This window comes from Aphelocoma coerulescens, chromosome 24 (assembly GCF_041296385.1).
Source record: "Aphelocoma coerulescens isolate FSJ_1873_10779 chromosome 24, UR_Acoe_1.0, whole genome shotgun sequence".
Taxonomy (NCBI): domain Eukaryota; kingdom Metazoa; phylum Chordata; class Aves; order Passeriformes; family Corvidae; genus Aphelocoma; species Aphelocoma coerulescens.
The window spans coordinates 3,334,861-3,347,188 of record NC_091037.1 but is presented as its reverse complement, the minus strand read 5'-3'; the positions used below and the strand labels follow the sequence as shown (position 1 = coordinate 3,347,188).

General features: G+C 47.8%; 1 protein-coding gene across 1 annotated transcript; it reads right to left on the bottom strand.

Annotated features, from left to right (window-relative positions):
• Positions 1–515: 515 nt before the first annotated feature.
• Positions 516–11,885, bottom strand: CRTAM (cytotoxic and regulatory T cell molecule). Its single transcript, XM_068994711.1, has 11 exons — positions 11,690–11,885; positions 9,014–9,166; positions 6,964–7,116; positions 6,628–6,759; positions 4,564–4,734; positions 3,854–4,144; positions 2,942–3,004; positions 2,434–2,538; positions 1,935–2,081; positions 1,662–1,745; positions 516–1,348 (listed from the first exon to the last, which is right to left on the bottom strand). The coding sequence occupies exons 1-11, from the start codon at positions 11,736–11,738 to the stop codon at positions 1,176–1,178; spliced, it is 1,521 nt and encodes a 506-aa protein (XP_068850812.1). The 5' UTR covers positions 11,739–11,885; the 3' UTR covers positions 516–1,175.
• Positions 11,886–12,328: the final 443 nt, after the last annotated feature.

Sequence of the window (12,328 nt, the reverse complement as noted above, 5' to 3'; positions counted from 1 at the left end):
GGCTCGAATGGGATTTATTTAATGAGATTCGTGAGATTTACAGTGTCCAGTTCTGGGCTTCTCGGTGCGGGGAGGTGCTGGAGGGGATCCAGTGGAAGCCAAAGAGATGATGAGGGGTCTGGAGCATCTCTCTTATGAGGAGAGACTGTCTGGGGAAGACAAGACTGAAAGAGGGTCTCATCAACCCATACAAATATATCCAAGGGGTGCCAGAGAATGGTCCCAGACTCTTTAGCGGTGCCAGTGACAGGATGAGGAGCAAGGGCCATGAAATAAAACACAAATTACACCTCAACACGAGGAAGAACTTTCTTCCATGAGGGTGGCAGAGCCCTGGAGCAGCTGCCCAGGGAGGGTGTGGATTCTCCCATCTGGACACATCTGGACACACCTGGACGTGTCCCTGTGTCACCTGCTCCAGGTGAGCCTGCCTGGGCACGGGGGTTGGACTGGGGGATCTCCAGAGCTCCCTTCCCACCCCAGCTGTTCTGTGAGTCTGCAAATGATAAAAATCATTGTACTCCACATTTCCTTTATTTTAGGGAGCTGCTTTTACCCTTCTGGAACAGGAAAGGTTCCCTGGGATGGTGTGGCAGAGCTCTGTGGCCGTCAGGTCCTGGGGAACTCGCAGCTCTGCTGCTGACCTCATTCCAGGATTTGGGCAGTCCCACGTGGAACATCCTCTGCACGTCTGAAGACTTCACAGAATCATAAAAATCATTCACTAATTTGGGTTGGACTTCTGGTTTTTTTTTAACCCTTTGGACATCAGGCTGCTTCCCAGCCGGGTTAAATCCAGCTGGGTTAAATCCAGGTTTCACAGGAAGAAAATAAAAGCCACAGGTGGTTTGTAGGATTCCCTGCTCAGTCCCGCGGTCACAGAGGAGGTGACCAAAGCAACACATAAATATCTTCATTTGGGCCTGGGTGTCTTCACAGGACCCTGATTGCCGTGGGGTTGGTGAGCTGTAAAATCCCCTGAGGGTTACAGGTGAATCAGTCCAGGTTTCCAGGAGCACCAGTCCCACCCACCTGTCCTGCTGGGTAACCAAAGCAGCCCCAGGTGGCTCTGGGGGGGAGGGCAGCTCTTGGTCCTTCTGCTCCTTGAAATCAAGATCCCTGAAAACTTGAACACAAATATCAGGAAACTGCAGTTTCCTGCACGTTTTCCATTGTTATATATCTGTCTCTCTTCCACACCTGAACATTTTCTCGCTTATTGCCACGTTTTTGTCGCCTGGATTCTTCTCTGTAGTTTCCAGATTCTTCTCTGTGGTTTCCAGATTCTTCTCTGGGGTTTCCACATATCCTTCTGTTACATATTGAGTGTTGGATTTGGGATTGACAGCTAAAACAAAGCAATTATTCATTATCTATTAATTATTATTCATTATCTATTATTCATTTATTAATTACTATTTATTAATTACTTTTTATTATTTATTGTTATAATTTATAATTTATCATTTATTGTTATTATTTATCACTTATCATTTTTGTTATTATTTATTCATTATTTATTATTTAATGTTATTATTTATTATTTACTATTTACTATTTACTATTTATTATTTATTATTTATGGTTGCCACCTGCTCTGGCCATGGCCAGCAGCAATTAATTAAAACAAGGATTCATTTATGTTGACTAAAGCTTTTTACCTTGTCCGTTCTTCTCATGGCCCGGACCGTCTTCGTTAGATCTGGATTTATAACTCTCAAGTGTCTGCTCTGAAACATCATTTTCTGTGGAAAAACCAAATTTAATTATGAGAACGAGATTGTTTCCCCCCATGATTCTTTCTCACCCTCTGCTTTGAGCATAAAAATCCTGAGGAAATGGTTATAAAGTGGGGGTTCCACCAGCCTGACCACCTCCGAGATGGGCTTGGGACAACAATTCCAAGGTCAGGCTTGGCCAGGCCCATCCCTCACCTCTCTTCCACACTCCGTGGGCTTTCTTCAGCTTCACCATGAAAAGCAGGACAATGATGAGCAGCACGAAAATCAGGGCAGCCACCAGGACTGGCAGCAGGAGATTCTTCTCCTTCTTTAGGATGCCTTTGGATTTGGGATTTTGCTCTGTAACAGAGGTTTGCGTTGTTAAATGTCCTGGTGATTAAGACAAGAATGATATCACCTGGATGAACACGGTGAGAGAGCAGAATTCACCTTTTTGGACTTCATTTTAGGATGTGAGGTCAAGTTTTTTATGGCAAGAACAAGAAAACCTGATTGAACTCAGCGGCCTTGTGCTCTGGCCCAGCAAACAGTAAAATTCAGCTTTTATTTTTTAGGTGATACAAATGGTTGTGTCTCTGTGGTCTCCCCCAGGATCAGAGGATTAACCTGTCACAAGATTTGGAGGGGGTTTGTGGCCAGGGAGACCCAGGAAGCTCATGGCAGGTTTGGAAGCTCATTAAAGTGTTCGTACCGAGGGTGAGGGTGGAAATCACAGTCACATTTTCACATGGTGCTGGCACCTCTGTCCTGGGAGGTTCCTCTTCTGTGGCATTTCCACTGGCTGCTGTTTCAGTCGCTGGAGGAAGGGAAAGGAGAACAATATTTCTCTGAAGGGATGTTCAAGAAGTGCTCATTTCCCCAGCAGCTTCAGGTCACCAGGTGCTGCTCCTGACTCCAGGTCTGTGCTCACTTCCCTGACTCTGTGTTTAACCTTATTCTGAAGCTCACCCAAGCTTTACGAACAGCAAATCCTCAGTCTTGAACACATTGTTAGAGAAACAATTAAAACCAAGCTGAGCTTGGTCATTTTGGGGCTTTCCTTGGGCATCGGTTTGCTCCTCTTGCCTGAAAAACCAGCCATGAGCAGAAATCCTTCTGCTTAAAGCAAATATTTTGGTATTCATGTCCTTGACTACTCCTTTACTAACAAGCCCTGTCCCTTGCCACCACCCCCTATGTCTGATGAGGTAAATTCTTACCACTGAAACCCCCAGAACTCGATGAACCTCCCAGTTCTTCTGCTGTTGTCGTTTCTTCAGGCCCTGTGCAGACAGAGAGGTGAGCTCAGATTTCTTATGGATACAGACAACACATCCTTCTGTGTAATTATATACATAACATATAGAGAGTATAACTGTGATTTGCAAAGCTGAGATGCTGGGGTGTGCTGTGTGTACCAAAACTTTGCATTAATAAGAGATTTTCCTTTTCGCACCTGGTAAAAGCCACAGGATTCCAGGCTGGTTTGGGTTGGAAGGGACCTTAAAACCCGTCTGGTTCCATCCTCTCTGGAAAGATTCAGGCTCCCTTTCCATGCACGTTCATCAACACACGTGTCAGGATTTATCAGACGAGGGTTTGTCAGGATGGATTCATTCTGTGCTGTTTGTAACCACTGAAATATCACTTTCAAACCAATATAAACAAGGAGTTTGTGCGTTTCTAGAGCAGCAGTTGATTTGTCACTGCAAGGCCTGTCGTGCTAAGCAGGTGCAAAACTCTTGGTGGGGTTTTGGCCGATTTATTTGGACTGTGGAGCTTTTAATTGTGCTGGAAAGAAACTCCCGAGTTCAGCAAGTACAGCCTGGTGCAAGCAGGGATGAAGAGTTGTTGCACAGTGCCATCTAGTGCAGCCCACCCAGAGCATCCCAGCCTGGCTCCCACCCTGCTGCTGATCCTCATCCTCATCCTCATCCTCATCCTGTCCTTCTTCCTCCAAGGAGGGAGATTTTGGCTGCCTGCACGGCTGGGAAGCTGAAGGAACAAGCGGGAAGTGCTGTGCCCTGAGTCCCACACTTCTCTGGGGCGTGGGATGTAACTCCGTGCCTGGCAGCTTGTCTGTGTTTGTCATTTTGGGTTTGATAAATTCGGGTAGCTGAGACCAAACTCACCGTTCCATGTGACATCTGTGAGGGTTTGCTGGGCTGCTGGTGCTGAGCTGGGAGCTGCTGGATCCTCTGGGGCTGCAGAAGGGCTGGGAGCTGCTGGAACTTTTGGGGCTGCAGAAAGGCTGGGAACTGCTGGAACTTTTGGGGATGCAGAAGGGCTGGGAACTGCTGGAACTTTTGGGGCTGCAGAAGGGCTGGGAACTCCCGGATTCTCTGGGGAACTGGAAGCTGCTGGGTTCTCTGAAGGGCTGGGAACTTCTGCGTCCTCTGAAAGTCTGGTTGGTTGTTTGGATCCTAAAGAACCCCCCCCCAAACATGACAAAAAATCAGAAGAGGCTTTGCCACTGAGCAGATCCTTGAAAAATGACCCTGCCCCGCTCCATGATCTGGATTGTTTGGGTTCTGTGTCTGATCAGGGGTCACATTTACAGTCCCATCCTCCCACCCTCAGCTTTCCTATTCCTCAGAATGTATTCGATGCTCTGAAATGAGCAGTACAATGAAACACTTTGCTGTGGGGAGCTTGGGGCAGGTGCTGCTGCTCAGATCTGCCACCGAGGAACAACTCCAAACTCATTTTGCCCCAGGTTCCTCATTTAAAAGCAGATCCCACACACGGGGCAGCAGACTCTGGGCTTCTGTGTGTATCTGCCTAATTTTTACCACCTCGGGGCAGTAAAATGGGACAGGCAGAGCTGGAGGAGCTGCAGTACCCGTGCTGGGCAGGTCCTGGAAGTGGAGAGAGGCTATCAGCCTCTCTCCCCTCAGTGCAGGGTGCTGGATGATGCAGCTGGCTGTCACTTTGGGGCTGTAGCTGAGGACTCTCAGGGTGCTGCTTGTGCTCCATTTCTTCCCATCAGCTCCCAGCTGGTGCCTGGTGTCACCTGCACACCCGTTGGGAGAAACAATGTGAGGGCTTTCTAGTCCAGAGCAAGAAATAAAAGCATTTATGTAACCCTGAAATCCTGTTCTCCATCCTTGCTGCAGTGCAGGTTTGACTCTTCCCCTTTTCCAGCTGTGGGAAGTTGAACACGAGGATTCCCTGCCTTGCCACAAGGAGTTAGGGAGAGTCTGGTGTGATTCCCAGTCCTCCAGGTAATACTGGTGATATGGGAAAATAAAATTGTATTTCATATGACCAGAGATGTGTTTGAACAGCCCTGGTGGAGAGGGAGGTGTTTTGGATTTACCTGAAGGGCACAAATATTTCTGTTTATAATGCAGAGGTTCTGATGCTTCCCCTTGCTCTGTTACCCTTTAAATGAAAGAAACCCCTGATTTCCAAATGAACCTTTACAGATCAGCATTTCTCAACCCTCTTTTCCACCCCCAGCAGGGCCCTGAAAGAGCTCCAAAAGGATTTCAGAGTGGTTTTGCTGGGAAGGAAATCATCTTTGTCAGCACCAGCTCAGTAATTACAGCTGGTTTGCCCCTGCTGAGCCCTGGTGGAACTGAGGTGTTGCCAGTAATTAAGATTTATTAGCTGTTTTCTGATTAGTGTAAATATTTGCAGCAAGTGATTAAAGCTGGGAATGGAAGGGAGAGGAAGGAGAGTTACTCCAGGCCTTCCAAAAATGGAGAAAAACACATGCAGAAAGTTTGAGAAATAGTGGATTAGGACAATTATTTTTTATCTTTCAAACAATTAAATCTGTGTCGGCCACCTCTTCATGCAAACATTGCTGCTCTGAAAGCCAGCCCCAGATAAACCAACCCAGCAGACACAGCTCAGGCCCTGGGGGGCTTTCCTGGGGGGTGTGAGGTGACAGCTCAGGTATTTTCTCTGCTCCAAAGGCAAGGAGGAGATAAAGGTAAGGAGAGGTTTTGGTTAAAATATTGGAGAAATGTGTTGCTGGCCTGAAGGAGGTGTTCAGTGTCTGAACTGTGCGTTGTGATGTTGCAAATAATTCACTTTATCAGGGTGCTTTCAGGCTTGGGGAATGCCTTGGTTTTAGAAAAACACCATGAGAAACAGATATAAAAAATCAGGGGGGGACACACTGAGGTTTTTTACAACTTCCCAGCTGGTATTCCCCAGGCCCTCAGCCTCACACACAGCCCAGCCCTTCCCAAGCACAGGCAGGAGCTCAGGACCTGCTTTTCCAACACCCATGCACTGCTCTAGAGCACCTTTTCTGCTCTAATACCCGTGTGTCTGCCAACCTGATTTATTTTTATTACTAACTCTAATTTCTATCTATATTCAGGCCATAAAACACAACTCTCTGTTGTTTTCTAGAGCTGTTATTTAAAAATAAACCATCTTGGGGCAGGGGAGGTTACAGGTTCAGCTTTAAATATGTTGCTTGGTGATGCAAAACACAAGTAAGAGCTTGTTGATGTGTGAAAGAAAAGACATTTGCATCTGGGAGTGTTTTTCTCACATTTTGATACAGACGTGCACTGGAGCTGATAAGGCAGTGATTTTTAGAATAATGCTATTTCTAGCACTATTAGAATGGCAGTTTTTGGTGTATCAGGTTAAAGGAGAAGAAAGGCAGCTGGGGCTTTGAAAATTGTGGTTATAGGATTTGGGGTTTATTTTATCCCACTGAAATTTCGTGCTGAGGTTCCAGGGGTTTGGGGTTCATTTTATCCCAGTGGAATTTCATGCTGAGGTTCCAGGGGGTTGGGGTTCATTTTATCCCAGTGGAATTAATGCTGTTCCCCAGACCTGCACCAAGTTGTAGGGATGAGGGGCAGACCCAGCTGAGGTTTCACCCCCCAGTATTTTTAAACACCCCAAAACTGATAAAAACAAATTTTAGTGCTCTTACCTGGGAGCTCTATCCCATTGTCCAACAGCCAGGAAATCTGGGGCTGGGGTTTGCATCCCTGGGTGTAGCAAGACAGTTTGACACCTCCTCCTGCATCCTGGGACACTTCCAGTACTGGATGGGAAGGAGCAGCTGCAGCAGGAAGGTTTTAGGATCAGTTTAGGGCATTTTCTGCTCATTTTTATGAACATTATTGGAGGGGACTGAGCTAAGAGCAGGATGATGTGTTAAGCACCATAAATTTGCATGGAGAAATGCAGGTGTGGATTTGAGGAGCCGGCTCTGTCTGTCCTGCTCCTCTGGAAAAAAAAAAACCCAACAGGTGGGGGAACTTACCCAAAATCTCAACATTCTGGCTCTTGCTTTTGAAGTGCCTGCTGTAGTAGAAGCATCTGTAAACGCCTTCATCCTGCACTGTCACGTTGGACAGCTGGATGGATAATTCATCCCTGGAATAACGGAGGAGTTTGTACCTCTGGTCTCTTAAAACTGCAAGGAAAAGAAAAGCCAGCACGCCATGGGTATGGGTACAGGAGAGGGATTCAAAGCATGAGGAGAGGTTTTATTTTAGGGCATTTAAAATTTTTAGTTTTTACTGGAAACATCTCCCAGGACATCTCTGCTCTCCTTTCTCCCTCTTGAATTTCTAGTCTTTATTTCTTTCCTCCTGCTGGATGATTTACAGGAGCCCTCAGGGTCAGCCCAACAAGTCCATGAACTTTTTCCACAACTGCAGCACAGCAAATGCAACTTTCTGCCCTTAAATTGAACTGAAACTGGGGGTTTGTACAATCATCAGGGAGAAAGAGACCTCAAAAACCCAGACCTCAAAAACTCTTTTTATTTTCTTTTTTTTTTTTGGCTGGGGTTTTGTGAAATACAGAGCTGGAAGAAAATCACAGCAATTTATGGATTAAATATGAAAGGATTTTGAGACCACCAAGATGTAAGGCTCATAACTGGCTTGTCATATTTGTAGGCAAGACTGGAGGGAACTGATTCCCAAAGTGGTTCATTGGAGAAGCAACGTGACAGAGGTGGTGACTCAGATGAAGAATGAAAACCTCCATGTGCAGGGTCAGGTTTGGTTTCTCCCTAAACACAGTTGTTTTTCTTTTGTCTTGCAAAAGAATATCCAGAGAGCCTGAACTTCTCCAGGATCCAAATGATTTGGGAACTCCAGTCCTTGTGGGTGTTGCTCCTATGGATCCCCAGTTCCTTCCCTACCCCTAATAAATTGCCTCCCTCTATGGTGTAAAATACTGGGAACATAAACATGTGTGAAAAAAGAGACATAACTGATGGAGAGGTGATTTCCTCCAAGGTCTTGTTAGTAAATAATCAGATTATTTGACTGCAACAGAGGAGAGGAACTCCTACGACAGCCTGCTGTGGATTTTGGGAGCTTGGATGTCCCAGCAGCACAGGGTGGGTTGCAATAGCCCCATTTCTCATATGGATTAGCCCCATTTCCCACAGGGGCTCAGCACTGCGTCGTTTTGGATCCCATCTGAACCGAATTCCTGTGCATTGCACCGGGAATGCTGAATTTGGGATCCTGGATTGCACAGGCCCCGTTACACACAGGGCTGAGCTATTTCACATTGCCAATGAAGACTCAGCCCATTTATTCTTGTAACTAAGTAGGAAAAGAGCTCCTCATGACATTTTCTGTTTAGAAATATTGGCAATATTTATGGGAAACACCAGAAATTGGGCTGGTTTGGTGTGGGTGGCAAGAGCTGCTGGCTGTGATTCCTGCAGCAGCCTCAGAGGACCCTCAGCTCCTGGGCAGTTTCCATGGGAGCTGGGTACCCAGTTTGGTACTTTATTATTATTGTCATTAAAATCTAAAGGATTTCACAAGGAATACTGATTAGATGCAAAGGGGGAAGGCCAAGGCACTCCTCATGCTGCAGAGCTGTCGAATTTGGACCAAGAGGAGGAGACAGAGACGTGAGGTGGAGGGAGAGGAGGGGAATGCAGAAATTGCAACTTTGGCCGTGCCAGCACATCTTAAAATCACTGCTTTTCCCCCAAAATCTCCTCCTGATGCACTGCATCGAATTCCCTGAGTGGAAGAGTGCCCAGGGCTGTGAGGAGCATCCACTCTTGTCTCCCTTAAAGCCACAAGTGCCTTCTGTGCTGATCTCTGGCTGCTGCTTCCAACTCCAGCTCTTTCCTGGGAGCTCTGCTGCCAGACCCCTCCTGGGAGTTTCCATTTCAGCAGGAAATTATTTCCCAGGACTTCTCTTGTGCTGGGAAGGGGCTGGAGCTCAAACCACCCCCCGAGGGAAGGAGTCACCCTGGCCAGGGTGGCAGCGGGGACAGCCCAGTGCCCCCAGCCCCGGTGGAAAGTGGCACCACGCTGGGGTTTCACACTTACCCCGCTGAGCGTTGAGGAAAATGGTGAAACCGTGAGGGTTTAACCACTGCAGGGTAGAGTTGCTGTCGCTGAGGGTGCTGAAGGTGCAGTGTAGGTTTAGGTTTTCTCCCTCCTTCAGAGACACAGTGTCACTGGCAGCCCCTGGAAACCCCCCTGCCATGCACCGGGGGGAAAAACAAGTGGGGAAATTGTGACATGGAGCAAAGCAGCGATGCTTGGCACAGAGTAATGTGCCAGTTGTCCTTTTTTTCAAGGGTGTTTCTCTAGTTCTACATTGCCAGTATGGTTGTAGGGATATAAGCAAATCCCTGTCATTGGACAGGTCATCACAGGCACTGTGTGGCAAAGGATTGGGATCATCACCTGCCAGCATGACCAGTTTTAGTTATTAAACCTGTTTTAGTTATTAGCCAATGGAATATTTCATTATTAGCCAGTACAGAACTGATAGCAGACCCATTTCATGCACTCGCTCCCTGTATTTAAACACAAACATTCAATTTTCAATTATCCCATTATTATAACTAAATAATATTTAAGGTCCCCTCCAACCCAAACCATTCTCTGGTTTTATGTCCCATTCTGGAGCTGTTGACCCTGATTTGCTCAGTGTGTGACTGAGCAGTGGATGCTTTTCCAGCACCTCTAAAAATGAGGCTTTTTGTATTCAGAAATCATCATGCTACAGCTGCTTGAAACTTCTTTTGAAAAAAACCAAACCTGGCCCGGCACAGGTTACTAAAATGAAATTTCATTCTCTCTTCTGCCAGTTCATTTCACAGGCGGGCAGTAAAATGTTTTTCCTCTCCAGACATTCTGAGACAGATAAAACACTTTGTGAAAACATTTGATGCCCTGGAATGAATTGCCTTCTCCAGACAAAATCCATGCCCTGGAGAATACTAAAAGTGGTGCCTGGGTTGGAGTTCAGTAAATGGGCAGCAGGAGAGTTTTGTTTTTCACCCGTTTTGTGTGTTTTCATTTGATTTTCCAGGTAGCTGTCGGCTGCCAGTTCCCACTGCAGGTCGGGGAAATGAATCTTTCTGGGCTTCAGGGAAGATTTTCACATTCTTAAAATTTTAAATCCCTCAGAAATGAAGTTTTTGTCGGGCATTTTGCTGAGTTTTTTTACCGCTCGAATCAGACTTGGCTCCCTGTAGGACTGCAGTTCCTCATGGGGATTGTGGCTGTGCCTGTCCTTGAGAGGACCTGGGGCAGGAGGTGAGAGTTGTGTGAGAGTTGTGTGAGAGTTGTGTGAGAGTTGTGTGAGAGTTGTTTGAGAGTTGTTTGAGAGTTGTCTGTGGTTTTCCACAGGCCCCTCGGGTATTTCTGTCCCCGTGATGGTTTCCTGTCACCAACACCAGCGTGGGGTCTGGCAAATCACACCTTTGGGGGTGAAAGCGGCGGGGCTGAGCAAGAAGAGGTGGGGGTGTTGCTTGCTTTTCCAAACCAGCACATAAATGTAATTTCCATGGGAGACCACTGGAAAATGGGCTTCATTCAGAGCATGACTCACAGGGCAGCTCTTCCTGCACAGGGGCTCTGCCCTGCAGCCACTGTGGCCCACCCCAGGACGGTCACTGAGCATGGGAGATGTCCCCCTGCCAGCTCCAGGAATGGTGGCTCTTGTACCATGAGGATCCCGCCTGGAAAAGCCACTCTGGCATCAAGTACAGTGTGAGACATTCACTTTCTCGGCAGGGAAGGGCAACAATTTCGTGCTGGAAATTGCAGGATGCACTGAGCAGAGTGGTTCTGCTCTGGTTGCTATTAATGGAGCCCCCAGGAAGTGACTGAGAGCTCCTTGCACTGAACCTTGCACCCAGAGCATCGGTGCAGACTTATCTGTGAGGCTGTAGCCCACAGAGCCACCCTGTTTAATGAGTTATTTTTGTCCTGGCTGCTGACCTGTGAATGGAGCTGAATTAATTCTGGCCAAGGCAGCAGCTACAAATTCATCCTGCAGGAGTCTGTGGCAAAACTGGGGGAGATGGGTTGTTCTGAGAATTAGCAAATTGTCAGCAACAGCCCTGCAGTGGTTTCTGCTCCTGAGTCTGTCAGGGAGGGAGAGGGAATATTGCTCCAGCACCAGGATCGTGCACCCATTTCTCCTGCAAAGGTCAGGAGTGAAGCCTGCAGGGATCCTGAGTGTGGATCCTTTGCTCCTTCCCTCCTTGGATCTTTCCCTGTTTGACAGGGTCAAATATGAATCTCTCACACTCTCCTGTGCATGAGAGACAGAGGAGGTCGAAATAAACTGCCTCCTCTGGAATGAGGAGATTGAGCAGGAATGAGGAGATTGAGCATCTAAAGTGCTTTTCTTTTCCAAAGTACTTTGCAAGTCCTCCCTAAATTACTCTGACTTCAATCAGCCTCTTTTTACACAATGCATGAACAAAAGCACACTAAGCAGTGACCCTCTGTCCAAATTTAAGGCAGAATCTTTTGATACCCCAATACTTCGCCTCAAGCGTGCCACCAGCGGCTGGAGGTGACTTGATCTCACTGACCCTGGGTTTAGGAGTCAGTGAGCTTTGGGAATGGGGTGCCAATATTTCCCTGTCACCCAGAGACCGACAGCACAGCCTTGTGCCCGGTGCGCTGGCGCTCCGGGAGCAGAATTCTCCGAGCTGGGCTGGAAAGCGGAGCTGGGATGAGACAACCCCCATGGCTTACCTTGCAGCAGGAGCAGAGCCACGCTGAGCAGCACCCCGGGGACGCTCATGCTGTGCTGAGCTCGGGCTTGGCTTCCTCTCTCTGCGGGGCTGCTGCTGCCGCAGGTCCCTTTTCAGCACGGGGGGAGCACATTTACCGTGACTTCATCAGCACCGGGGTCTCTGCCCCCTTCCCTCTCTCTCCTCTGTCCACACCTCGTGTTTCCTCCGTGTTGGCGACTGCTGAGAAACCTCACGGGTCCTTCAGACGGAACTGGTGGGCGACAGGACTGGGCGGACTTTGTCTTGCACCTCTCCAGCTCTGCCTGCCTCAGCTCAGGGAGAGATGCACGGGGAGGGGAAAGGTAAAACATCAGAGAAATACGGGTTTGGGGTCACTCTGCTGCAGGGATGCCGCAGGATTTAATCCCCCGTGGAGGTTTGATTGCCGGGAGGCACCCGGGAAGGCAGCACTTACATGGTGGATGTTGGCAAGGTTGCTTGAAAACCCATTTAAAATCCCTGGATTTAAAGCACATCGCTCTTGTGCCACTCTGCTGCTGTCCCAGGAGGTTTTTGCCTGGCTCTGCCTGCGGGGATGCTGGAGAAAGCAGCAATGGGCGAAAGGGAATTTCTGCGAGTGGTTTGTGGCTCTGCAGGG